At 35.6% G+C, this 22,944-nt stretch overlaps 1 protein-coding gene and 32 non-coding genes across 33 annotated transcripts in view; all 33 read left to right on the top strand.

The window, feature by feature from the left end:
* The first annotated feature begins 1,025 nt into the window (after positions 1 to 1,025).
* LOC137388081 (uncharacterized) overlaps positions 1,026 to 22,944 on the top strand; it is a 105,293-nt gene continuing 83,374 nt past the window's right edge. Inside the window, exons 1-3 of the mRNA XM_068074595.1 lie at positions 1,026 to 1,316; positions 1,426 to 1,517; positions 1,647 to 2,014. Coding sequence (XP_067930696.1) covers positions 1,426 to 1,517; positions 1,647 to 2,014 — 460 coding nt within the window. The 5' untranslated portion in view covers positions 1,026 to 1,316. The remainder of the gene's footprint in view (positions 1,317 to 1,425; positions 1,518 to 1,646; positions 2,015 to 22,944) is intronic.
* Trnam-cau (transfer RNA methionine (anticodon CAU)) lies at positions 5,706 to 5,778 on the top strand. The gene has a single exon. It is a non-coding gene; the product is annotated as a tRNA-Met (tRNA).
* On the top strand, positions 6,102 to 6,174 carry Trnam-cau (transfer RNA methionine (anticodon CAU)). Its single transcript has one exon. It is a non-coding gene; the product is annotated as a tRNA-Met (tRNA).
* On the top strand, positions 6,498 to 6,570 carry Trnam-cau (transfer RNA methionine (anticodon CAU)). Its single transcript has one exon. It is a non-coding gene; the product is annotated as a tRNA-Met (tRNA).
* On the top strand, positions 6,894 to 6,966 carry Trnam-cau (transfer RNA methionine (anticodon CAU)). The gene has a single exon. It is a non-coding gene; the product is annotated as a tRNA-Met (tRNA).
* On the top strand, positions 7,688 to 7,760 carry Trnam-cau (transfer RNA methionine (anticodon CAU)). The gene has a single exon. It is a non-coding gene; the product is annotated as a tRNA-Met (tRNA).
* On the top strand, positions 8,482 to 8,554 carry Trnam-cau (transfer RNA methionine (anticodon CAU)). Its single transcript has one exon. It is a non-coding gene; the product is annotated as a tRNA-Met (tRNA).
* On the top strand, positions 8,878 to 8,950 carry Trnam-cau (transfer RNA methionine (anticodon CAU)). Its single transcript has one exon. It is a non-coding gene; the product is annotated as a tRNA-Met (tRNA).
* On the top strand, positions 9,275 to 9,347 carry Trnam-cau (transfer RNA methionine (anticodon CAU)). Its single transcript has one exon. It is a non-coding gene; the product is annotated as a tRNA-Met (tRNA).
* Positions 9,672 to 9,744, top strand: Trnam-cau (transfer RNA methionine (anticodon CAU)). The gene has a single exon. It is a non-coding gene; the product is annotated as a tRNA-Met (tRNA).
* Positions 10,466 to 10,538, top strand: Trnam-cau (transfer RNA methionine (anticodon CAU)). The gene has a single exon. It is a non-coding gene; the product is annotated as a tRNA-Met (tRNA).
* Positions 10,863 to 10,935, top strand: Trnam-cau (transfer RNA methionine (anticodon CAU)). Its single transcript has one exon. It is a non-coding gene; the product is annotated as a tRNA-Met (tRNA).
* Positions 11,657 to 11,729, top strand: Trnam-cau (transfer RNA methionine (anticodon CAU)). Its single transcript has one exon. It is a non-coding gene; the product is annotated as a tRNA-Met (tRNA).
* On the top strand, positions 12,053 to 12,125 carry Trnam-cau (transfer RNA methionine (anticodon CAU)). Its single transcript has one exon. It is a non-coding gene; the product is annotated as a tRNA-Met (tRNA).
* Trnam-cau (transfer RNA methionine (anticodon CAU)) lies at positions 12,847 to 12,919 on the top strand. Its single transcript has one exon. It is a non-coding gene; the product is annotated as a tRNA-Met (tRNA).
* Positions 13,243 to 13,315, top strand: Trnam-cau (transfer RNA methionine (anticodon CAU)). Its single transcript has one exon. It is a non-coding gene; the product is annotated as a tRNA-Met (tRNA).
* Trnam-cau (transfer RNA methionine (anticodon CAU)) lies at positions 13,640 to 13,712 on the top strand. The gene has a single exon. It is a non-coding gene; the product is annotated as a tRNA-Met (tRNA).
* On the top strand, positions 14,433 to 14,505 carry Trnam-cau (transfer RNA methionine (anticodon CAU)). Its single transcript has one exon. It is a non-coding gene; the product is annotated as a tRNA-Met (tRNA).
* Positions 14,830 to 14,902, top strand: Trnam-cau (transfer RNA methionine (anticodon CAU)). Its single transcript has one exon. It is a non-coding gene; the product is annotated as a tRNA-Met (tRNA).
* On the top strand, positions 15,624 to 15,696 carry Trnam-cau (transfer RNA methionine (anticodon CAU)). The gene has a single exon. It is a non-coding gene; the product is annotated as a tRNA-Met (tRNA).
* Positions 16,813 to 16,885, top strand: Trnam-cau (transfer RNA methionine (anticodon CAU)). The gene has a single exon. It is a non-coding gene; the product is annotated as a tRNA-Met (tRNA).
* Trnam-cau (transfer RNA methionine (anticodon CAU)) lies at positions 17,210 to 17,282 on the top strand. The gene has a single exon. It is a non-coding gene; the product is annotated as a tRNA-Met (tRNA).
* Trnam-cau (transfer RNA methionine (anticodon CAU)) lies at positions 18,003 to 18,075 on the top strand. The gene has a single exon. It is a non-coding gene; the product is annotated as a tRNA-Met (tRNA).
* Trnam-cau (transfer RNA methionine (anticodon CAU)) lies at positions 18,399 to 18,471 on the top strand. Its single transcript has one exon. It is a non-coding gene; the product is annotated as a tRNA-Met (tRNA).
* Trnam-cau (transfer RNA methionine (anticodon CAU)) lies at positions 18,794 to 18,866 on the top strand. The gene has a single exon. It is a non-coding gene; the product is annotated as a tRNA-Met (tRNA).
* On the top strand, positions 19,191 to 19,263 carry Trnam-cau (transfer RNA methionine (anticodon CAU)). The gene has a single exon. It is a non-coding gene; the product is annotated as a tRNA-Met (tRNA).
* On the top strand, positions 19,588 to 19,660 carry Trnam-cau (transfer RNA methionine (anticodon CAU)). The gene has a single exon. It is a non-coding gene; the product is annotated as a tRNA-Met (tRNA).
* Positions 19,984 to 20,056, top strand: Trnam-cau (transfer RNA methionine (anticodon CAU)). The gene has a single exon. It is a non-coding gene; the product is annotated as a tRNA-Met (tRNA).
* Positions 20,776 to 20,848, top strand: Trnam-cau (transfer RNA methionine (anticodon CAU)). The gene has a single exon. It is a non-coding gene; the product is annotated as a tRNA-Met (tRNA).
* Positions 21,175 to 21,247, top strand: Trnam-cau (transfer RNA methionine (anticodon CAU)). The gene has a single exon. It is a non-coding gene; the product is annotated as a tRNA-Met (tRNA).
* On the top strand, positions 21,574 to 21,646 carry Trnam-cau (transfer RNA methionine (anticodon CAU)). Its single transcript has one exon. It is a non-coding gene; the product is annotated as a tRNA-Met (tRNA).
* On the top strand, positions 21,973 to 22,045 carry Trnam-cau (transfer RNA methionine (anticodon CAU)). Its single transcript has one exon. It is a non-coding gene; the product is annotated as a tRNA-Met (tRNA).
* On the top strand, positions 22,766 to 22,838 carry Trnat-cgu (transfer RNA threonine (anticodon CGU)). The gene has a single exon. It is a non-coding gene; the product is annotated as a tRNA-Thr (tRNA).

Below are 22,944 nucleotides of genomic sequence, written 5' to 3'. Positions count from 1 at the left end.
TGAGTTCTCATCATCAGACAATCTCATCACATCATTTCAAAGCTTGTCAACCTGTCTGTCTGATCAAGGAAAGTGATAAAGATATTTACTTTACTATCAAGGACAATATCGTAGGTGGACCTAGCATTGTTTTTCACAGACTTCATGAGTCGAAGAAAACACTGATTCGAGAAAGAAAGTTTGGAAAGGAATCCAAACTTTGTGAACTTATTCTAGGAGTTGATGCAAATGCATTATATTTGTGGAGTATGATGCAAGAAATGCCTACTGGAAACCCTAGAATAAGACGATTCGAAAATGGATTTGCATACACTCATTCTCGAAAAAATAGCATGGCTGCTCATGGATGGTTACAATTTTTGACTTGGAAGGACAATATTCAAATCTTACATGAAAACAATGATAAAGAATTTAGAATTGGACAACATAATCTTCCTGTTGATGGATATTGTGAAGAATCGAATACAGTGTTTCAATTTCATGGATGTTTCTGGCATGGACATAACTGTAACAAGACCAAAGGAATAAGTATACATCCATATAAGAATCGACCCATGAGTGAAGTTCTGGAGGAAACGATAAAGAAGGAAGAATATGTTAAAGAACTTGGATATCGTTTAGTAAGAATCTGGGAGTGTGAATGGAACAAGATGATTGAGGATAACACCGAGATTAAGAACTTTATTAGTATCTTCAACGAAGAGTTTTATCCTTCCAATTCCTTTGCCACCGAGGATGAGATTATTCAGCAGATTATAAAAGGGGAGATATATGGATTCATTGAATGCGATATATCTGTTCCTGAAAACTTATACGAAAAGTTTTCAGAAATGAGCCCCGTTTTCAAGAATACATCTTTGAATAGAAATCATCTTAGTGAAAGTATGAAAGAATTTGCTGAAAAGGAAGGAATGCTACCTCAAGAACAACGAACTTTGGTGGGGAGTATGTTTGGAGAAAAAATTTTACTACTCACCACTTTAGCAAAATGGTATCTTAATCATGGATTGATTATAACCAAAATATATCAAGTCATAGAATACACCCCTAGAAGAGTTTTCCAGTCATTTGGAGAATCTGTCTCAAATGCTAGAAGAGCTGGTGACAAAGATCCTGACCAAGAGTTGATAGCCACAACCAATAAACTCATTGGAAATTCATCGTACGGGAAAACAATCACTGAGAAATTAAAACATCGAAATGTCAAGTATATTCAAGGAGATTATGAAGCATCCTTGAGAATACGATCACACAGATTTGAATCTTTGGAGGAAATCGTTGATAGCTTCTATGAGTTGACTCAACACAAGCCTTCGGTTAGTAGTATATATTTATTATCTTATTGATATAATTGAATCATAATGAAAAATTTACTTGAGCTAATATATGTAAAGGAATCTAATAGGACTGTATATATTTATTCAGATGAAAATGGATATACCTGTACATATCGGATTCTCCATATTACAACTGGCTAAACTTCGGATGTTGGAGTTCTACTATGACTTCATGGATAGGTAAGTAATCTCATTTGTATCTTTTAGAAAAAATATGTATAATGGTAAACATTTGAATGATAATTTTTGAAATGGGAGTATTATAATACTAAGATAACAAGAATTAAGGATTGAAATTTTTTATTTTAGATACTTCGACAGAAAGGACTTCCAGTATGTGGCGATGGATACAGATAGTGCCTACATGGCTCTTTCAGCACCTATGGATAATATCGTTAGAAAAGAGATCGCTGATATATACTACAAAGAATATGGAAAATGGTTTCCTAGGATGTATTGCGATCGACACGCGGATGATTTCCAACTCTGTAAATCTGTTCCTACAAAGTTGTGGGAATTACAAAATTGTTGCAAAGAAGTATATCAATATGATATAAGGACTCCTGGTTTATTCAAAGTAGAATTTTCAGGACATGGAATAGTAGCCTTAAATTCTAAGACTTACTTTTGCTGGAATGATGAAACTCATTCTACAAAGCATAGCAGTAAAGGATTAAGTAAAACTACGAATAGTTTTACAAAAGACACTTTTTTAAAAGTATTACATTCAAGATCTCCTAAGGGAGGGGTAAACAAAGGTTTTGTAAAAAAAGACAATAGAGTGTTCTCATACACTCAACTTAGAACTGGATTAACATATTTTTATTCAAAAAGAAGAGTATGTAACGATGGAGTGAGCACAGAATATATTTTAGCATAATTTTTAGAAGTGAATTTGTTGTTAAGTATATATGATAGTAGAGTTTTGCTCCTCGATGTATTATTACTATAAAATTTTATTTTCTTCATTGGCTCTTCTTTTCGTATATACAATATCAATAATATATAACTAAGCTCATATAAATTCAATATACTATCCAATGTAAAATCATTTCGAATGTAGACTTTCTCATAGTAACATGACTCAAAACATTCTGATTAAAGATTTTGTTCCATTCGAGGTTGCAGAAATAATCCCAGATAACATCTTGGTTCATCTTGACAAAAATGAACAAATTCGTACTCATCTTACCGAGGAATGTTTATACTACATTCTAGGAACAGCTGCTTTTAGAAAAGTTGTGTCATTGAAAAGATTAAAGTCCAACTGTGTCTGCAGTGCGTTGGAATGCAGGGAATGTTTGGAATCAACATTATGTGTAAAAGAAATATCGATAAGACCCTCAGATTTGAAGATGACCTTTGAATGGGTTGATCTTGAAGCTACCATTCGAGAAGGTAAAATTGGAAAAGAGGTTGATTTAGAATGGATTAACAGATTTATCGCGACCGATTTTAAAACGATGGAAGAAACGATTTTTGAAACCGTGTTTTGGAATAGAATTCGGCACTACATGACTCATCCTACTCAACGTGATGAAACGAAACAACTGCTCTTCAGAAGACTCATTCATATAGCACAATTTCCATTAATCGGAGAAAGCGTGGAAGAGGAAATCGAGCATGAAATTGATGATGTAATTATAGATGAAAAATCTGTTGGATGAAAATAAAAAAAAAGATTCGGAATGATATTAAGTCTACTCCTCTAGATTTCTCCACCATTCTTCAATTTAGCTCTGTTGGTGAAGGAACCAAAAAAAAAAAAAAACGAAGAAAACAGAAACAATGTCGGTTATATTTCTAGAGGAGTTTATTCCAGCTCATCTTAAGGATGGACAATTATCAAGAGTGGTTGTAAAGAAAAACACAAAAAAATTCATCAGAAGAGTTACTGAAGAAACTTTTTACTATGTTATCGGATTCTATATCTATAAACGTTTCGTAACATATTTAGAAAGTCGGTGTGGATGCTTCGAGGGAGCTCGAGGATGTCAATATTGTATTAGAATAATGCAAATACGATATGGAAATGAAGGATTGACTCGACAAGAACTTCATGAGACTTTTGCCGAACTCGATATTGGAACGTGTTTGGAATCTGCTCAAATCGGACCAAGGAGTGACAAAGTCCAACTATCATTATTATCCTCACTTGATTGGAACACACCTTCAAACATAATATTAACCGAAACAAGACTTTATCCATATTTGAGAGGAGAAGCCAATGATCAACATGCTACAAATCGTTACTTCAGTGAACTCCTACATATCAATGGGAAGAATTGATAATCATCACAGTTAGACTTTGCATAATTCTTTATATTTAATCACTTTATATCCAAGAAGGATTGACTCATCAAATAGAATTGAATAACTTTTTTTTTGTATAGTATTTCAAGATAATTTTGAAGAATGAACTATATATATTATATTGACATACTTTTTTATGCATTTTCTTTGCCTACTTCAGTCAAGAGAGTAGTATTTTAAAAAGACACTATGACTATAATGAATTTGCACATTATAATATTTCTCATTTTACGCTTTACGGGAATAATAAATGGAAATCAAAGAATTCAATATGTTACCGATGCGAATAACTGCTTAAGCAGAACACTCAATGAATTTGAAGTTTCATTACTACTTCCATTCGAAGAAACTACTTTATATCACAAGAATAATGAAACATGCGGAAGAATATTTCCATTGGACTACATTCATTGTGGTTATCCATTACCAGGCAATCACAGATTTGCGTGTAAAGAACTACTAAATGAAGATGAAGCAGATGGAAAAAACCTATACCTTAATCCTATAGTGTCAGCTTCATCGGAGCAAGTTCTAACATATTCTGAATGTGAATATTCAGTTCAAAATTCCACAATCGATATTCTAATTGATTTCAAATTATTCTACAGAGGAGAATTATGTGGATATAACTCTACTCTTTCAATGTTGCAATGTCCTCCAGGATCGAATTTTCAAGATATTGACTTTATCTGTAATCTTCAACCTATTTCAAATTCTACTACACCTAAAGATACCTTCATATATGATAATATTGGAAATAATGAAGGATTAGATTTGTTACTTCCTGTTCAGTTTCTCAATTCTTTGGGAAAATCAACTCTTATTTTAGTTCTTCGATGTGACACAGAAATTGATGAAAGATGTATTCCAAAACTTTCCTTTTTAAAACGAATGACAGAATGATTTTGAATTTTTTGTAACATTTAGTTTATATTTTATAATAAAAACTTATCTCTCATTCAACCAAATATATAACAATCTCCGGAAAATCAACCCCTCGGTGTCCCAGATATTAACCCCCTCACTCATCCGCTAGGTAATCTCTCGCTCTCCTCGATAATCCGCGAGATCCACTCCGGAAAACCATCCAGCCCTCGATGTCCCAGATATTCACCCCCACTATTCCACCGATAATCGGCGACGATTCGCCCGACTAATCCGCGACGATTCCCCCGACTAATCCCGCGATAATCCGCGTTCAATCGGATGACTCATCCCCCGCTAATCCGATGACTCATCCACAGATAATCCGCCGATTACGCCAGGAGCGGATCCGTAACCCCTCGAATTCAACCCCCTACTCTACACCACAATTTCCCCCCAAACCCCAACATCTCATTCAACTCCACACGATTCAATCTACACCCCTAGCCAATTTAATTCACAACCCCCTTTTTCTATCCCCCCGCTGGATCCGTCACTTTTGTGTGTAGATCTGCTCTCTATATACTACTCAAACTGTTTGAAGCAGCTTTGAATACCTGGAAGTCTGAGCATGTGTAGTGCACACTCAGTGGTATACAAAATGCCCGATTTCGAAAGTTTTACTTAAATTTGCTTTGAGACATTTTGCACTGAATTACTAGCATAATTGGTTAAATTAATCTAATGAATCCTATTTCCAAGAGAATTTGTTGACTTTTATTAACTTACCAAGTGCCTCAATGGTGCAATAGGTAGTGCGTCAGTCTCATGATCTGAAGGTCGTGAGTTCAATCCTCACTTGGGGCAGTAATTTTATTTCTGTTATAACAGATGAAAAACTGATTATTGGTTTTAGCAATAGAATTTGAGGTACAACCATAAAATGTTTCACTAGTATGTCGAGAACTACAGGTGTATAACAGAAACAAACAGTTTGAAGCGCCTTTGAATACCTGTAAGTCTGAGCATCTGTAGTGCACACTCTGTCGTATACAAGTTGCCGCGACATCAAAAACTTTACCTAAATTTGCGTTGAGACGTTTTGCACTGAATTACTAGCATAATTGGTTAAACTAATCTAATAAATCCTATTTCCAAGAGATTTTGTTGACTTTTATTAACTTACCAAGTGCCTCAATAGCGCAGTAGGTAGTGTATCAGTCTCATGATCTGAAGGTCGTGAGTTCAATCCTCACTTGGGGCAGTAGTTTTATTTCTTTTACATTAGATAAAAAACTGATTATTGGTTTTAGCAATAGAATTTGAGGTACAACCATAAAATGTTTCACTAGTATGTCGAGAACTACAGGTTTATAAAAGAAACAAACTGTTTGAAGCGCTTTTGAATAGCTGTAAGTCTGAGCATGTGTAGTGCACACTCAGTGGTATACAAAATGCCCGATTTCGAAAGTTTTACTTAAATTTGCTTTGAGACTTTTTGCACTGAATTACTAGCATAATTGGTTAAATTAATCTAATAAATCCTATTTCCCAGAGATTTTGTTGACTTTTATTAACTTACCAAGTGCCTCAATAGCGCAGTAGGTAGCGCGTCAGTCTCATGATCTGAAGGTCGTGAGTTCAATCCTCACTTGGGGCAGTAGTTTTATTTCTGTTACATCAGATGAAAATCTGATTATTGGTTTTAGCAATAGAATTTGAGGTACAACCATAAAATGTTTCACTAGTATGTCGAGAACTACAGGTTTATAAAAGAAACAAACTGTTTGAAGCGCTTTTGAATAGCTGTAAGTCTGAGCATGTGTAGTGCACACTCAGTGGTATACAAAATGCCCGATTTCGAAAGTTTTACTTAAATTTGCTTTGAGACTTTTTGCACTGAATTACTAGCATAATTGGTTAAATTAATCTAATAAATCCTTTTTCCCAGAGATTTTGTTGACTTTTATTAACTTACCAAGTGCCTCAATAGCGCAGTAGGTAGCGCGTCAGTCTCATAATCTGAAGGTCGTGAGTTCAATCCTCACTTGGGGCAGTAGTTTTATTTCTGTTATGACAGATGAAAAACTGATTATCGGTCTTTTTCATAGAATATGAAGTACAACCATATAATGTTGCACTAGTATGTCGAGAACTACAGGTTTATAACAGAAACAAACTGTTTGAAGCGCCTTTGAATACCTGTAAGTCTGAGCATGTGTAGTGCACACTCAGTGGTATACAAAATGCCCGATTTAAAAAGTTTTACTTAAAGTTGCTTTGAGACTTTTTGCACTGAATTACTAGCTTAATTGGTTAAATTAATCTAATAAATCATATTTCCCAGAGATTTTGTTGACTTTAATTAACTTACCAAGTGCCTCAATAGTGCAGTAGGTAGCGCGTCAGTCTCATGATCTGAAGGTCGTGAGTTCAATCCTCACTTGGGGCAGTAGTTTTGTTTCTGATATATCAGATGAAAATCTGATTGTTGGTTTTTGCAATAGAATTTGAGGTACAACCATATAAAGTTTCACTAGTATGTCGAGAACTACAGGTTTATAACAGAAACAAACTGTTTGAAGCGCCTTTAAATACCTGTAAGTCTGAGCATCTGTGGTGCACACTCTGTGGGACACAAGTTGCCCCGACTTCAAAAACTTTACTTAAATTTGTTTTGAGACTTTTTGCACAGAACTACTAGCTTAATTGGTTAAATAAATCTAATAAATCTTATCTCCCAGAGACTTTGTTGACTTTTATTAACTTACCAAGTGCCTCAATAGCGCAGTAGGTAGTGCATCAGTCTCATAATCTGAAGGTCGTGAGTTCAATCCTCACTTGGTGTAGTAGTTTTATTTCTTTTTTTTTGGATCAAAAACTGATTATTGGTCTTTTTCATAGAATACCAGGTACAACCATAAAATGTTTCACTAGTATGTCGAGAACTACAGGTGTATAACAGAAACAAACAGTTTGAAGCGCTTTTGAATACCTGTAAGTCTGAGCATCTGTAGTGCACACTCTGTCATATACAAGTTGCCGCGACATCAAAAACTTTACCTAAATTTGCGTTGAGACGTTTTGCACTGAAGTACTAGCTTAATTGGTTAAATTAATCTAATAAATCATATTTCCCAGAGATTTTGTTGACTTTAATTAACTTACCAAGTGCCTCAATAGCGCAGTAGGTAGCGCGTCAGTCTCATGATCTGAAGGTCGTGAGTTCAATCCTCACTTGGGGCAGTAGTTTTGTTTCTGATATATCAGATGAAAATCTGATTGTTGGTTTTTGCAATAGAATTTGAGGTACAACCATATAAAGTTTCACTAGTATGTCGAGAACTACAGGTTTATAACAGAAACAAACTGTTTGAAGCGCCTTTAAATACCTGTAAGTCTGAGCATCTGTGGTGCACACTCTGTGGGACACAAGTTGCCCCGACTTCAAAAACTTTACTTAAATTTGTTTTGAGACTTTTTGCACAGAACTACTAGCTTAATTGGTTAAATAAATCTAATAAATCTTATCTCCCAGAGACTTTGTTGACTTTTATTAACTTACCAAGTGCCTCAATAGCGCAGTAGGTAGTGCATCAGTCTCATAATCTGAAGGTCGTGAGTTCAATCCTCACTTGGTGTAGTAGTTTTATTTCTTTTTTTTTGGATTAAAAACTGATTATTGGTCTTTTTCATAGAATACCAGGTACAACCATAAAATGTTTCACTAGTATGTCGAGAACTACAGGTGTATAACAGAAACAAACAGTTTGAAGCGCCTTTGAATACCTGTAAGTCTGAGCATCTGTAGTGCACACTCTGTCATATACAAGTTGCCGCGACATCAAAAACTTTACCTAAATTTGCGTTGAGACGTTTTGCACTGAAGTACTAGCTTAATTGGTTAAATTAATCTAATAAATCCTATTTCCCAGAGATTTTGTTGACTTTAATTAACTTACCAAGTGCCTCAATAGCGCAGTAGGTAGCGCGTCAGTCTCATGATCTGAAGGTCGTGAGTTCAATCCTCACTTGGGGCAGCAGTTTTATTTCTGTTATAACAGAAGAAAAACTGATTATTGGTTTTAGCAATAGAATTTGAGGTACAACCATATAATGTTGTACTAGTATGTCGAGAAATACAGGTTTATAACAGAAACAAACTGTTTGAAGCAGCTTTGAATACCTGGAAGTCTGAGCATGTGTAGTGCACACTCAGTGGTATACAAAATGCCCGATTTAAAAAGTTTTACTTAAATTTGCTTTGAGACATTTTGCACTGAATTACTAGCTTAATTGGTTAAATTAATCTAATAAATCCTATTTCCAAGAGAATTTGTTGACTTTTATTAACTTACCAAGTGCCTCAATAGTGCAGTAGGTAGTGCGTCAGTCTCATAATCTGAAGGTCGTGAGTTCAATCCTCACTTGGGGCAGTAGTTTTGTTTCTGATATATCAGATGAAAATCTGATTGTTGGTTTTTGCAATAGAATTTGAGGTACAACCATAAAATGTTTCACTAGTATGTCGAGAACTACAGGTTTATAACAGAAACAAACTGTTTGATGCAGCTTTGAATACCTGTAAGTCTGAGCATCTGTAGTGCACACTCAGTGGTATACAAGTTGCCCCGACTTCAAAAACTTTACTTAAATTTGTTTTGAGACTTTTTGCACTGAATTACTAGCATAAATGGTTAAATTAATCTAATAAATCATAATTCCCAGAGATTTTGTTGACTTTTATTAACTTACCAAGTGCCTCAATAGTGCAGTAGGTAGCGCGTCAATCTCATAATCTGAAGGTCGTGAGTTCAATCCTCACTTGGGGCAGTAGTTTTGTTTCTGATATATCAGATGAAAATCTGATTGTTGGTTTTTGCAATAGAATTTGAGGTACAACCACAAAATGTTTCACTAGTATGTCGAGAACTACAGGTTTATAAAAGAAACAAACTGTTTGAAGCAGCTTTGAATACCTGTAAGTCTGAGCATCTGTAGTGCACACTCAGTGGTATACAAGTTGCCCCGACTTCAAAAACTTTACTTAAATTTGTTTTGAGACTTTTTGCACTGAATTACTAGCATAAATGGTTAAATTAATCTAATAAATCCTATTTCCCAGAGATTTTGTTGACTTTTATTAACTTACCAAGTGCCTCAATAGCGCAGTAGGTAGTGCATCAGTCTCATAATCTGAAGGTCGTGAGTTCAATCCTCACTTGGGGCAGTAGTTTTATTTCTGTTATAACAGATGAAAAACTGATTATTGGTTTTAGCAATAGAACTTGAGGTACAACCATATAATGTTGCACTAGTATGTCGAGAAATACAGGTTTATAACAGAAACAAACTGTTTGAAGCAGCTTTGAATACCTGTAAGTCTGAGCATCTGTGGTGCACACTCTGTGGTATACAAGTTGCCCCGACATCAAAAACTTTACGTAAATTTGCTTTGAGACTTTTTGCACTGAATTACTAGCTTTATTGGGGTAATTAATCTAATAAATCATATTTCCCAGAGATTTTGTTGACTTTTATTAACTTACCAAGTGCCTCAATAGTGCAGTAGGTAGTGTATCAGTCTCATAATCTGAAGGTCGTGAGTTCAATCCTCACTTGGGGTAGTAATTTTATTTCTTTTTTTTTGGATTAAAAACTGATTATTGGTCTTTTTCATAGAATACGAGGTACAACCATAAAATGTTTCACTAGTATGTCGAGAACTACAGGTTTATAACAGAAACAAACTGTTTGATGCAGCTTTGAATACCTGTAAGTCTGAGCATCTGTGGTGCACACTCAGTGGTATACAAGTTGCCGCGACATCAAAAACTTTACCTAAATTTGCGTTGAGACGTTTTGCACTGAATTACTAGCTTAATTGGTTAAATTAATCTAATAAATCCTATTTCCAAGAGAATTTGTTGACTTTTATTAACTTACCAAGTGCCTCAATAGCGCAGTAGGTAGTGCATCAGTCTCATAATCTGAAGGTCGTGAGTTCAATCCTCACTTGGGGTAGTAGTTTTATTTCTTTTTTTTTGGATTAAAAACTGATTATTGGTCTTTTTCATAGAATACGAGGTACAACCATAAAATGTTTCACTAGTATGTCGAGAACTACAGGTTTATAACAGAAACAAACTGTTTGATGCAGCTTTGAATACCTGTAAGTCTGAGCATCTGTGGTGCACACTCAGTGGTATACAAGTTGCCGCGACATCAAAAACTTTACCTAAATTTGCGTTGAGACGTTTTGCACTGAATTACTAGCATAATTGGTTAAATTAATCTAATAAATCCTATTTCCCAGAGAATTTGTTGACTTTTATTAACTTACCAAGTGCCTCAATAGTGCAGTAGGTAGCGCGTCAGTCTCATGATCTGAAGGTCGTGAGTTCAATCCTCACTTGGGGCAGTGGTTTTATTTCTGTTATAACAGAAGAAAAACTGATTATTGGTTTTAGCAATAGAATTTGAGGTACAACCATATAATGTTTCACTAGTATGTCGAGAAATACAGCTTTGTTGCAGGAACAAACTGTTTGAAGCAGCTTTGAATACCTGTAAGTCTGAGCGTCTGTGGTGCACACTCTGTGGGACACAAGTTGCCCCGACTTCAAAAACTTTACCTAAATTTGCTTTGAGACATTTTGCACTGATCTACTAGCTTGATTGGTTAAATTAATCTAATAAATCCTATTTCCCAGAGAATTTGTTGACTTTTATTAACTTACCAAGTGCCTCAATAGCGCAGTAGGTAGTGTATCAGTCTCATAATCTGAAGGTCGTGAGTTCAATCCTCACTTGGGGTGGTAGTTTTATTTCTGTTACATCAGATGAAAAACTGATTATTGGTCTTTTTCATAGAATATGAGGTACAACCATATAATGTTTCACTAGTATGTCGAGAACTACAGGTTTATAACAGAAACAAACTGTTTGAAGCAGCTTTGAATACCTGTAAGTCTGAGCATCTGTACCGCATACTCTGTGGTATATAAAATGCCCGAATTGTACATGCTTTTCTTATATTTGCGTTGAGACTCTTTGCACTGAATTACTAGTCTAATTGGGGAAATTAATCTAATAAATCCTATTTCCCAGAGATTTTGTTGACTTTTATTAACTTACCAAGTGCCTCAATAGTGCAGTAGGTAGCGCGTCAGTCTCATGATCTGAAGGTCGTGAGTTCAATCCTCACTTGGGGCAGTAGTTTTATTTCTGTTACATCAGATGAAAATCTGATTATTGGTTTTAGCAATAGAATTTGAGGTACAACCATAAAATGTTTCACTAGTATGTCGAGAACTACAGGTTTATAAAAGAAACAAACTGTTTGAAGCGCTTTTGAATAGCTGTAAGTCTGAGCATGTGTAGTGCACACTCAGTGGTATACAAAATGCCCGATTTCAAAAGTTTTACTTAAATTTGCTTTGAGACTTTTTGCACTGAATTACTAGCTTAATTGGTTAAATTAATCTAATAAATCATATTTCCCAGAGATTTTGTTGACTTTAATTAACTTACCAAGTGCCTCAATAGCGCAGTAGGTAGCGCGTCAGTCTCATGATCTGAAGGTCGTGAGTTCAATCCTCACTTGGGGCAGTAGTTTTGTTTCTGATATATCAGATGAAAATCTGATTGTTGGTTTTTGCAATAGAATTTGAGGTACAACCATATAAAGTTTCACTAGTATGTCGGGAACTACAGGTTTATAACAGAAACAAACTGTTTGAAGCGCCTTTAAATACCTGTAAGTCTGAGCATCTGTGGTGCACACTCTGTGGGACACAAGTTGCCCCGACTTCAAAAACTTTACTTAAATTTGTTGTGAGACTTTTTGCACAGAACTACTAGCTTAATTGGTTAAATAAATCTAATAAATCTTATCTCCCAGAGACTTTGTTGACTTTTATTAACTTACCAAGTGCCTCAATAGCGCAGTAGGTAGTGCATCAGTCTCATAATCTGAAGGTCGTGAGTTCAATCCTCACTTGGCGTAGTAGTTTTATTTCTTTTTTTTTGGATTAAAAACTGATTATTGGTCTTTTTCATAGAATACCAGGTACAACCATAAAATGTTTCACTAGTATGTCGAGAACTACAGGTGTATAACAGAAACAAACAGTTTGAAGCGCCTTTGAATACCTGTAAGTCTGAGCATCTGTAGTGCACACTCTGTCATATACAAGTTGCCGCGACATCAAAAACTTTACCTAAATTTGCGTTGAGACGTTTTGCACTGAAGTACTAGCTTAATTGGTTAAATTAATCTAATAAATCCTATTTCCCAGAGATTTTGTTGACTTTAATTAACTTACCAAGTGCCTCAATAGCGCAGTAGGTAGCGCGTCAGTCTCATGATCTGAAGGTCGTGAGTTCAATCCTCACTTGGGGCAGCAGTTTTATTTCTGTTATAACAGAAGAAAAACTGATTATTGGTTTTAGCAATAGAATTTGAGGTACAACCATATAATGTTGCACTAGTATGTCGAGAAATACAGGTTTATAACAGAAACAAACTGTTTGAAGCAGCTTTGAATACCTGGAAGTCTGAGCATGTGTAGTGCACACTCAGTGGTATACAAAATGCCCGATTTAAAAAGTTTTACTTAAATTTGCTTTGAGACATTTTGCACTGAATTACTAGCTTGATTGGTTAAATTAATCTAATGAATCCTATTTCCAAGAGAATTTGTTGACTTTTATTAACTTACCAAGTGCCTCAATAGTGCAGTAGGTAGTGCGTCAGTCTCATAATCTGAAGGTCGTGAGTTCAATCCTCACTTGGGGCAGTAGTTTTGTTTCTGATATATCAGATGAAAATCTGATTGTTGGTTTTTGCAATAGAATTTGAGGTACAACCATAAAATGTTTCACTAGTATGTCGAGAACTACAGGTTTATAACAGAAACAAACTGTTTGATGCAGCTTTGAATACCTGTAAGTCTGAGCGTCTGTGGTGCACACTCTGTGGGACACAAGTTGCCCCGACTTCAAAAACTTTACCTAAATTTGCTTTGAGACTTTTTGCACTGAATTACTAGCTTGATTGGTTAAATGAATCTAATAAATCATATTTCCCAGAGATTTTGTTGACTTTTATTAACTTACCAAGTGCCTCAATAGCGCAGTAGGTAGCGCGTCAATCTCATAATCTGAAGGTCGTGAGTTCAATCCTCACTTGGGGCAGTAGTTTTGTTTCTGATATATCAGATGAAAATCTGATTGTTGGTTTTTGCAATAGAATTTGAGGTACAACCACAAAATGTTTCACTAGTATGTCGAGAACTACAGGTTTATAAAAGAAACAAACTGTTTGAAGCAGCTTTGAATACCTGTGAGTCTGAGCATCTGTGGTGCACACTCAGTGGTATACAAGTTGCCCCGACTTCAAAAACTTTACTTAAATTTGTTTTGAGACTTTTTGCACTGAATTACTAGCTTAATTGGGGTAATTAATCTAATAAATCCTATTTCCAGAGATTTTGTTGACTTTTATTAACCTACCAAGTGCCTCAATAGTGCAGTAGGTAGTGTATCAGTCTCATAATCTGAAGGTCGTGAGTTCAATCCTCACTTGGGGTAGTAGTTTTATTTCTTTTTTTTTGGATTAAAAACTGATTATTGGTCTTTTTCATAGAATACGAGGTACAACCATAAAATGTTTCACTAGTATGTCGAGAACTACAGGTTTATAACAGAAACAAACTGTTTGATGCAGCTTTGAATACCTGTAAGTCTGAGCATCTGTGGTGCACACTCAGTGGTATACAAGTTGCCGCGACATCAAAAACTTTTCCTAAATTTGCGTTGAGACGTTTTGCACTGAATTACTAGCTTAATTGGTTAAATTAATCTAATAAATCCTATTTCCAAGAGAATTTGTTGACTTTTATTAACTTACCAAGTGCCTCAATAGCGCAGTAGGTAGTGCATCAGTCTCATAATCTGAAGGTCGTGAGTTCAATCCTCACTTGGGGTAGTAGTTTTATTTCTTTTTTTTTGGATTAAAAACTGATTATTGGTCTTTTTCATAGAATACGAGGTACAACCATAAAATGTTTCACTAGTATGTCGAGAACTACAGGTTTATAACAGAAACAAACTGTTTGATGCAGCTTTGAATACCTGTAAGTCTGAGCATCTGTGGTGCACACTCAGTGGTATACAAGTTGCCGCGACATCAAAAACTTTACCTAAATTTGCGTTGAGACGTTTTGCACTGAATTACTAGCATAATTGGTTAAATTAATCTAATAAATCCTATTTCCCAGAGAATTTGTTGACTTTTATTAACTTACCAAGTGCCTCAATAGTGCAGTAGGTAGCGCGTCAGTCTCATGATCTGAAGGTCGTGAGTTCAATCCTCACTTGGGGCAGTGGTTTTATTTCTGTTATAACAGAAGAAAAACTGATTATTGGTTTTAGCAATAGAATTTGAGGTACAACCATATAATGTTTCACTAGTATGTCGAGAAATACAGCTTTGTTGCAGGAACAAACTGTTTGAAGCAGCTTTGAATACCTGTAAGTCTGAGCGTCTGTGGTGCACACTCTGTGGGACACAAGTTGCCCCGACTTCAAAAACTTTACCTAAATTTGCTTTGAGACATTTTGCACTGATCTACTAGCTTGATTGGTTAAATTAATCTAATAAATCCTATTTCCCAGAGAATTTGTTGACTTTTATTAACTTACCAAGTGCCTCAATAGCGCAGTAGGTAGTGTATCAGTCTCATAATCTGAAGGTCGTGAGTTCAATCCTCACTTGGGGTGGTAGTTTTATTTCTGTTACATCAGATGAAAAACTGATTATTGGTCTTTTTCATAGAATATGAGGTACAACCATATAATGTTTCACTAGTATGTCGAGAACTACAGGTTTATAACAGAAACAAACTGTTTGAAGCAGCTTTGAATACCTGTAAGTCTGAGCATCTGTACCGCATACTCTGTGGTATATAAAATGCCCGAATTGTACATGCTTTTCTTATATTTGCGTTGAGACTCTTTGCACTGAATTACTAGTCTAATTGGGGAAATTAATCTAATAAATCCTATTTCCCAGAGATTTTGTTGACTTTTATTAACTTACCAAGTGCCTCAATAGTGCAGTAGGTAGCGCGTCAGTCTCATGATCTGAAGGTCGTGAGTTCAATCCTCACTTGGGGCAGTAGTTTTATTTCTGTTATAACAGATGAAAAACTGATTATTGGTTTTTGCAATAGAATTTGAGGTACAACCATAAAATGTTTCACTAGTATGTCGAGAACTACAGGTTTATAACAGAAACAAACTGTTTGAAGCGCCTCTGAATACCTGTAAGTCTGAGCATGTGTAGTGCACACTCATTTGTATACAAAATGCCCGATTTCAAAAGTTTTACTTAAATTTGCCTTGAGACTTTTTGCACTGAATTACTAGCATAATTGGTTAAATTAATCTAATAAATCATATTTCCCAGAGATTTTGTTGACTTTTATTAACTTACCAAGTGCCTCAATAGCGCAGTAGGTAGTGCGTCAGTCTCATGATCTGAAGGTCGTGAGTTCAATCCTCACTTGGAGTAGTAGTTTTATTTCTGTTATAACAGATGAAAAACTGATTATTGGTTTTAGCAATAGAATTTGAGGTACAACCATATAATGTTGCACTAGTATGTCGAGATATACAGGTTTATAACAGAAACAAACTGTTTGAAGCGCCTTTAAATACCTGTAAGTCTGAGCATCTGTGGTGCACACTCTGTGGGACACAAGTTGCCCCGACTTCAAAAACTTTACTTAAATTTGTTTTGAGACTTTTTGCACAGAACTACTTGCTTAGTTGGTTAAATTAATCTAATAAATCATATTTCCTAGAGATTTTGTTGACTTTTATTAACTTACCAAGTGCCTCAATAGCGCAGTAGGTAGTGTATCAGTCTCATAATCTGAAGGTCGTGAGTTCAATCCTCACTTGGGGTAGTAGTTTTATTTCTTTTTTTTGGATTAAAAACTGATTATTGGTCTTTTTCATAGAATACGAGGTACAACCATAAAATGTTTCACTAGTATGTCGAGAACTACAGGTGTATAACAGAAACAAACAGTTTGAAGCGCCTTTGAATACCTGTAAGTCTGAGCATCTGTAGTGCACACTCTGTCGTATACAAGTTGCCGCAACATCAAAAACTTTACCTAAATTTGCGTTGAGACGTTTTGCACTGAATTACTAGCATAATTGGTTAAATTAATCTAATAAATCCTATTTCCCAGAGATTTTGTTGACTTTAGTTAACTTACCAAGTGCCTCAATAGCGCAGTAGGTAGCGCGTCAGTCTCATAATCTGAAGGTCGTGAGTTCAATCCTCACTTGGGGCAGTAGTTTTATTTCTGTTACATCAGATGAAAAACTGATTATTGGTTTTTTCAATACACTTTGAAGTAGAACCATATAATTTTTCACTACTATGTCGAGAAATACAGGTTTATGACCGAAACAAACTGTTTGAAGCGCCTTTGAATACCTGTAAGTCTGAGCATCTGTGGTGCACACTCCGTGGGACACAAGTTGCCCCGACTTCAAAAACTTTACCTAAATTTGCTTTGAGACATTTTGCACTGAACTACTAGCTTGATTGGTTAAATTAATCTAGTAAATCATATTTCCAAGAGAATTTGTTGACTTTTATTAACTTACCAAGTGCCTCAATAGCGCAGTAGGTAGCGCGTCAGTCTCATAATCTGAAGGTCGTGAGTTCAATCCTCACTTGGGGCAGTAGTTTTATTTCTGTTATAACAGATGAAAAACTGATTATTGGTTTTAGCAATAGAATTTGAGGTACAACCATATAATGTTTCACTAGTATGTCGAGAAATACAGCTTTGTTGCAGGAACAAACTGTTTGAAGCAGCTTTGAATACCTGTAAGTCTGAGCGTCTGTGGTGCACACTCCGTGGGACACAAGTTGCCCCGACTTCAAAAACTTTACCTAAATTTGCTTTGAGACATTTTGCACTGAACTACTAGCTTGATTGGTTAAATTAATCTAGTAAATCATATTTCCCAGAGATTGTGTTGACTTTTATTAACTTACCAAGTGCCTCAATAGTGCAGTAGGTAGTGCGTCAGTCTCATAATCTGAAGGTCGTGAATTCAATCCTCACTTGGGGCAGTAGTTTTATTTCTGTTATAACAGATGAAAAACTGATTATTGGTTTTTGCAATAGAATTTGAGGTACAACCATAAAATGTTTCACTAGTATGTCGAGAACTACAGGTTTATAACAGAAACAAACTGTTTGAAGCGCCTCTGAATACCTGTAAGTCTGAGCATGTGTAGTGCACACTCAGTGGTATGTAAAATGCCCGATTTCGAAAGTTTTACTTAAATTTGCTTTGAGACTTTTGGCACTGAATTACTAGCCTAATTGGGGAAATTAATCTAATAAATCCTTTTTCCCAGAGATTTTGTTGACTTTTATTAACTTACCAAGTGCCTCAATGGTGCAGTAGGTAGCGCGTCAGTCTCATGATCTGAAGGTCGTGAGTTCAATCCTCACTTGGGGCAGTAGTTTTATTTCTGTTATAACAGATGAAAAACTGATTATTGGTTTTAGCAATAGAATTTGAGGTACAACCATATAATGTTGCACTAGTATGTCGAGAAATACAGGTTTATAACAGAAACAAACTGTTTGATGCAGCTTTGAATACCTGTAAGTCTGAGCATGTGTAGTGCACACTCAGTGGTATACAAAATGCCCGATTTCAAAAGTTTTACTTAAATTTGCCTTGAGACTTTTTGCACTGAATTACTAGCTTAATTGGTTAAACTAATCTAATGAATCCTATTTCCAAGAGATTTTGTTGACTTTTATTAACTTACCAAGTGCCTCAATAGCGCAGTAGGTAGTGCGTCAGTCTCATGATCTGAAGGTCGTGAGTTCAATCCTCACTTGGGGTAGTAGTTTTATTTCTGTTATAACAGATGAAAAACTGATTATTGGTTTTAGCAATAGAATTTGAGGTACAACCATATAATGTTGCACTAGTATGTCGAGAAATACAGGTTTATAACAGAAACAAACTGTTTGAAGCGCCTTTAAATCTGTAAGTCTGAGCATCTGTAGTGCACACTCTGTCGTATACAAGTTGCCGCGACATCAAAAACTTTACCTAAATTTGCGTTGAGACGTTTTGCACTGAATTACTAGCATAATTGGTTAAATTAATCTAATAAATCCTATTTCCCAGAGATTTTGTTGACTTTAGTTAACTTACCAAGTGCCTCAATAGCGCAGTAGGTAGCGCGTCAGTCTCATAATCTGAAGGTCGTGAGTTCAATCCTCACTTGGGGCAGTAGTTTTATTTCTGTTACATCAGATGAAAAACTGATTATTGGTTTTTTCAATACACTTTGAAGTAGAACCATATACTTTTTCACTACTATGTCGAGAAATACAGGTTTATGACCGAAACAAACTGTTTGAAGCGCCTTTGAATACCTGTAAGTCTGAGCATCTGTGGTGCACACTCCGTGGGACACAAGTTGCCCCGACTTCAAAAACTTTACCTAAATTTGCTTTGAGACATTTTGCACTGAACTACTAGCTGGATTGGTTAAATTAATCTAGTAAATCATATTTCCAAGAGAATTTGTTGACTTTTATTAACTTACCAAGTGCCTCAATAGCGCAGTAGGTAGCGCGTCAGTCTCATAATCTGAAGGTCGTGAGTTCAATCCTCACTTGGGGCAGTAGTTTTATTTCTGTTATAACAGATGAAAAACTGATTATTGGTTTTAGCAATAGAATTTGAGGTACAACCATATAATGATTCACTAGTATGTCGAGAAATACAGCTTTGTTGCAGGAACAAACTGTTTGAAGCAGCTTTGAATACCTGTAAGTCTGAGCGTCTGTGGTGCACACTCCGTGGGACACAAGTTGCCCCGACTTCAAAAACTTTACCTAAATTTGCTTTGAGACTTTTTGCACTGAACTACTAGCTTGATTGGTTAAATTAATCTAGTAAATCATATTTCCCAGAGATTTTGTTGACTTTTATTAACTTACCAAGTGCCTCAATAGCGCAGTAGGTAGCGCGTCAGTCTCATAATCTGAAGGTCGTGAGTTCAATCCTCACTTGGGGCAGTAGTTTTGTTTCTGATATATCAGATGAAAATCTGATTGTTGGTTTTTGCAATAGAATTTGAGGTACAACCATAAAATGTTTCACTAGTATGTCGAGAACTACAGGTTTATAACAGAAACAAACTGTTTGAAGCGCCTTTGAATACCTGTAAGTCTGAGCATCTGTAGTGCACACTCAGTGGTATACAAGTTGCCCGATTTCGAAGGTTTTACTTAAATTTGCTTTGAGACTTTTTGCACTGAATTACTAGCATAATTGGTTAAACTAATCTAATAAATCCTGTTTCCCAGAGATTTTGTTGACTTTTATTAACTTACCAAGTGCCTCAATAGCGCAGTAGGTAGCGCGTCAGTCTCATAATCTGAAGGTCGTGAGTTCAATCCTCACTTGGGGCAGTAGTTTTATTTTTTTAACATCAGATGAAAAACTGATTATTGGTTTTTTTCATAGAATATGAGGTACAATCATATCACGTTTCCCTAGAATGTCGAGAACTACAGGTTTGTAACAGAAACAAACTGTTTGAAGCGCCTTTGAATACCTGTAAGTCTGAGCATCTGTAGTGCACACTCAGTGGTATACAAGTTGCCCGATTTCGAAGGTTTTACTTAAATTTGCTTTGAGACTTTTTGCACTGAATTACTAGCATAATTGGTTAAACTAATCTAATAAATCCTATTTCCAAGAGAATTTGTTGACTTTTATTAACTTACCAAGTGCCTCAATAGCGCAGTAGGTAGTGTATCAGTCTCATGATCTGAAGGTCGTGAGTTCAATCCTCACTTGGGGTAGTAGTTTTATTTCTGTTATAACAGATGAAAAACTGATTACTGGTTTTAGCAATAGAATTTGAGGTACAACCATGAAATGTTTCACTAGTATGTCGAGAACTACAGGTGTATAACAGAAACAAACTGTTTGAAGCGCCTTTGAATACCTGTAAGTCTGAGCATCTGTAGTGCACACTCAGTGGTATACAAGTTGCCCGATTTCGAAGGTTTTACTTAAATTTGCTTTGAGACTTTTTGCACTGAATTACTAGCATAATTGGTTAAATTAATCTAATAAATCATAATTCCCAGAGATTTTGTTGACTTTTATTAACTTACCAAGTGCCTCAATAGCGCAGTAGGTAGCGCGTCAGTCTCATAATCTGAAGGTCGTGAGTTCAATCCTCACTTGGGGTAGTAGTTTTATTTCTGTTATAACAGATGAAAAACTGATTATTGGTTTTAGCAATAGAATTTGAGGTACAACCATATATAAAGTTTCACTAGTATGTCGAGAAATACAGGTTTATAACAGAAACAAACTGTTTGAAGCAGCTTTGAATACCTGTAAGTCTGAGCATCTGTACCGCATACTCTGTGGTATATAAAATGCCCGAATTGTACAATCTTTTCTTATATTTGCGTTTAGACTTTTTGCACTGATTTACTAGCTTAATTGGGGAAATTAATCTAATAAATCATAATTCCCAGAGATTTTGTTGACTTTTAGTAACTTACCAAGTGCCTCAATAGCGCAGTAGGTAGTGCGTCAGTCTCATAATCTGAAGGTCGTGAGTTCAATCCTCACTTGGGGTAGTAGTTTTATTTCTGTTATAACAGATGAAAAACTGATTATTGGTTTTAGCAATAGAATTTGAGGTACAACCATATATAAAGTTTCACTAGTATGTCGAGAAATACAGGTTTATAACAGAAACAAACTGTTTGAAGCAGCTTTGAATACCTGTAAGTCTGAGCATCTGTACCGCATACTCTGTGGTATATAAAATGCCCGAATTGTACAATCTTTTCTTATATTTGCGTTTAGACTTTTTGCACTGAATTACTAGCTTAATTGGGGAAATTAATCTAATAAATCATAATTCCCAGAGATTGTGTTGACTTTTATTAACTTACCAAGTGCCTCAATAGCGCAGTAGGTAGCGTATCAGTCTCATAATCTGAAGGTCGTGAGTTCAATCCTCACTTGGGGCAGTAGTTTTATTTCTGTTACATCAGATGAAAAACTGATTATTGGTCTTTTTCATAGAATATGAGGTACAACCATATATAAAGTTTCACTAGTATGTCGATAAATACATGTTTATAACAGAAACAAACTGTTTGAAGCAGCTTTGAATACCTGTAAGTCTGAGCATCTGTACCGCATACTCTGTGGTATATAAAATGCCCGAATTGTACAATCTTTTCTTATATTTGCGTTTAGACTTTTTGCACTGATTTACTAGCTCGATTGGTTAAATTAATCTAATAAATCCTATTTCCCAGAGATTTTGTTGACTTTTATTAACTTACCAAGTGCCTCAATAGTGCAGTAGGTAGCGCGTCAGTCTCATGATCTGAAGGTCGTGAGTTCAATCCTCACTTGGGGCAGCAGTTTTATTTCTGTTATAACAGAAGAAAAACTGATTATTGGTTTTAGCAATAGAATTTGAGGTACAACCATAAAATGTTGCACTAGTATGTCGAGAAATACAGGTTTATAACAGAAACAAACTGTTTGAAGCAGCTTTGAATACCTGGAAGTCTGAGCATGTGTAGTGCACACTCAGTGGTATACAAAATGCCCGATTTCAAAAGTTTTACTTAAATTTGCTTTGAGACATTTTGCACTGAATTACTAGCATAATTGGTTAAATTAATCTAATGAATCCTATTTCCAAGAGAATTTGTTGACTTTTATTAACTTACCAAGTGCCTCAATGGTGCAATAGGTAGTGCGTCAGTCTCATGATCTGAAGGTCGTGAGTTCAATCCTCACTTGGGGCAGTAATTTTATTTCTGTTATAACAGATGAAAAACTGATTATTGGTTTTAGCAATAGAATTTGAGGTACAACCATATAATGTTTCACTAGTATGTCGAGAAATACAGCTTTGTTGCAGGAACAAACTGTTTGAAGCAGCTTTGAATACCTGTAAGTCTGAGCGTCTGTGGTGCACACTCTGTGGGACACAAGTTGCCCCGACTTCAAAAACTTTACCTAAATTTGCCTTGAGACTTTTTGCACTGAACTACTTGCTTAGTTGGTTAAATTAATCTAATGAATCCTATTTCCAAGAGAATTTGTTGACTTTTATTAACTTACCAAGTGCCTCAATAGTGCAGTAGGTAGTGCGTCAGTCTCGTAATGTGAAGGTCGTGAGTTCAATCCTCACTTGGGGTAGTAGGTTTACTTCGTTTTTATTGGATGAAAAACTGATTATTGGTCTTTTTCATAGAATATGAGGTACAACCATATAATGTTTCACTAGTATGTCGAGAACTACAGG

Source organism: Watersipora subatra, chromosome 2 (genome assembly GCF_963576615.1).
Source record: "Watersipora subatra chromosome 2, tzWatSuba1.1, whole genome shotgun sequence".
Classification (NCBI taxonomy): domain Eukaryota; kingdom Metazoa; phylum Bryozoa; class Gymnolaemata; order Cheilostomatida; family Watersiporidae; genus Watersipora; species Watersipora subatra.
The sequence above is the reverse complement of the archived record's forward strand: the minus strand, read 5'-3'. Positions and strand labels throughout refer to the sequence as shown.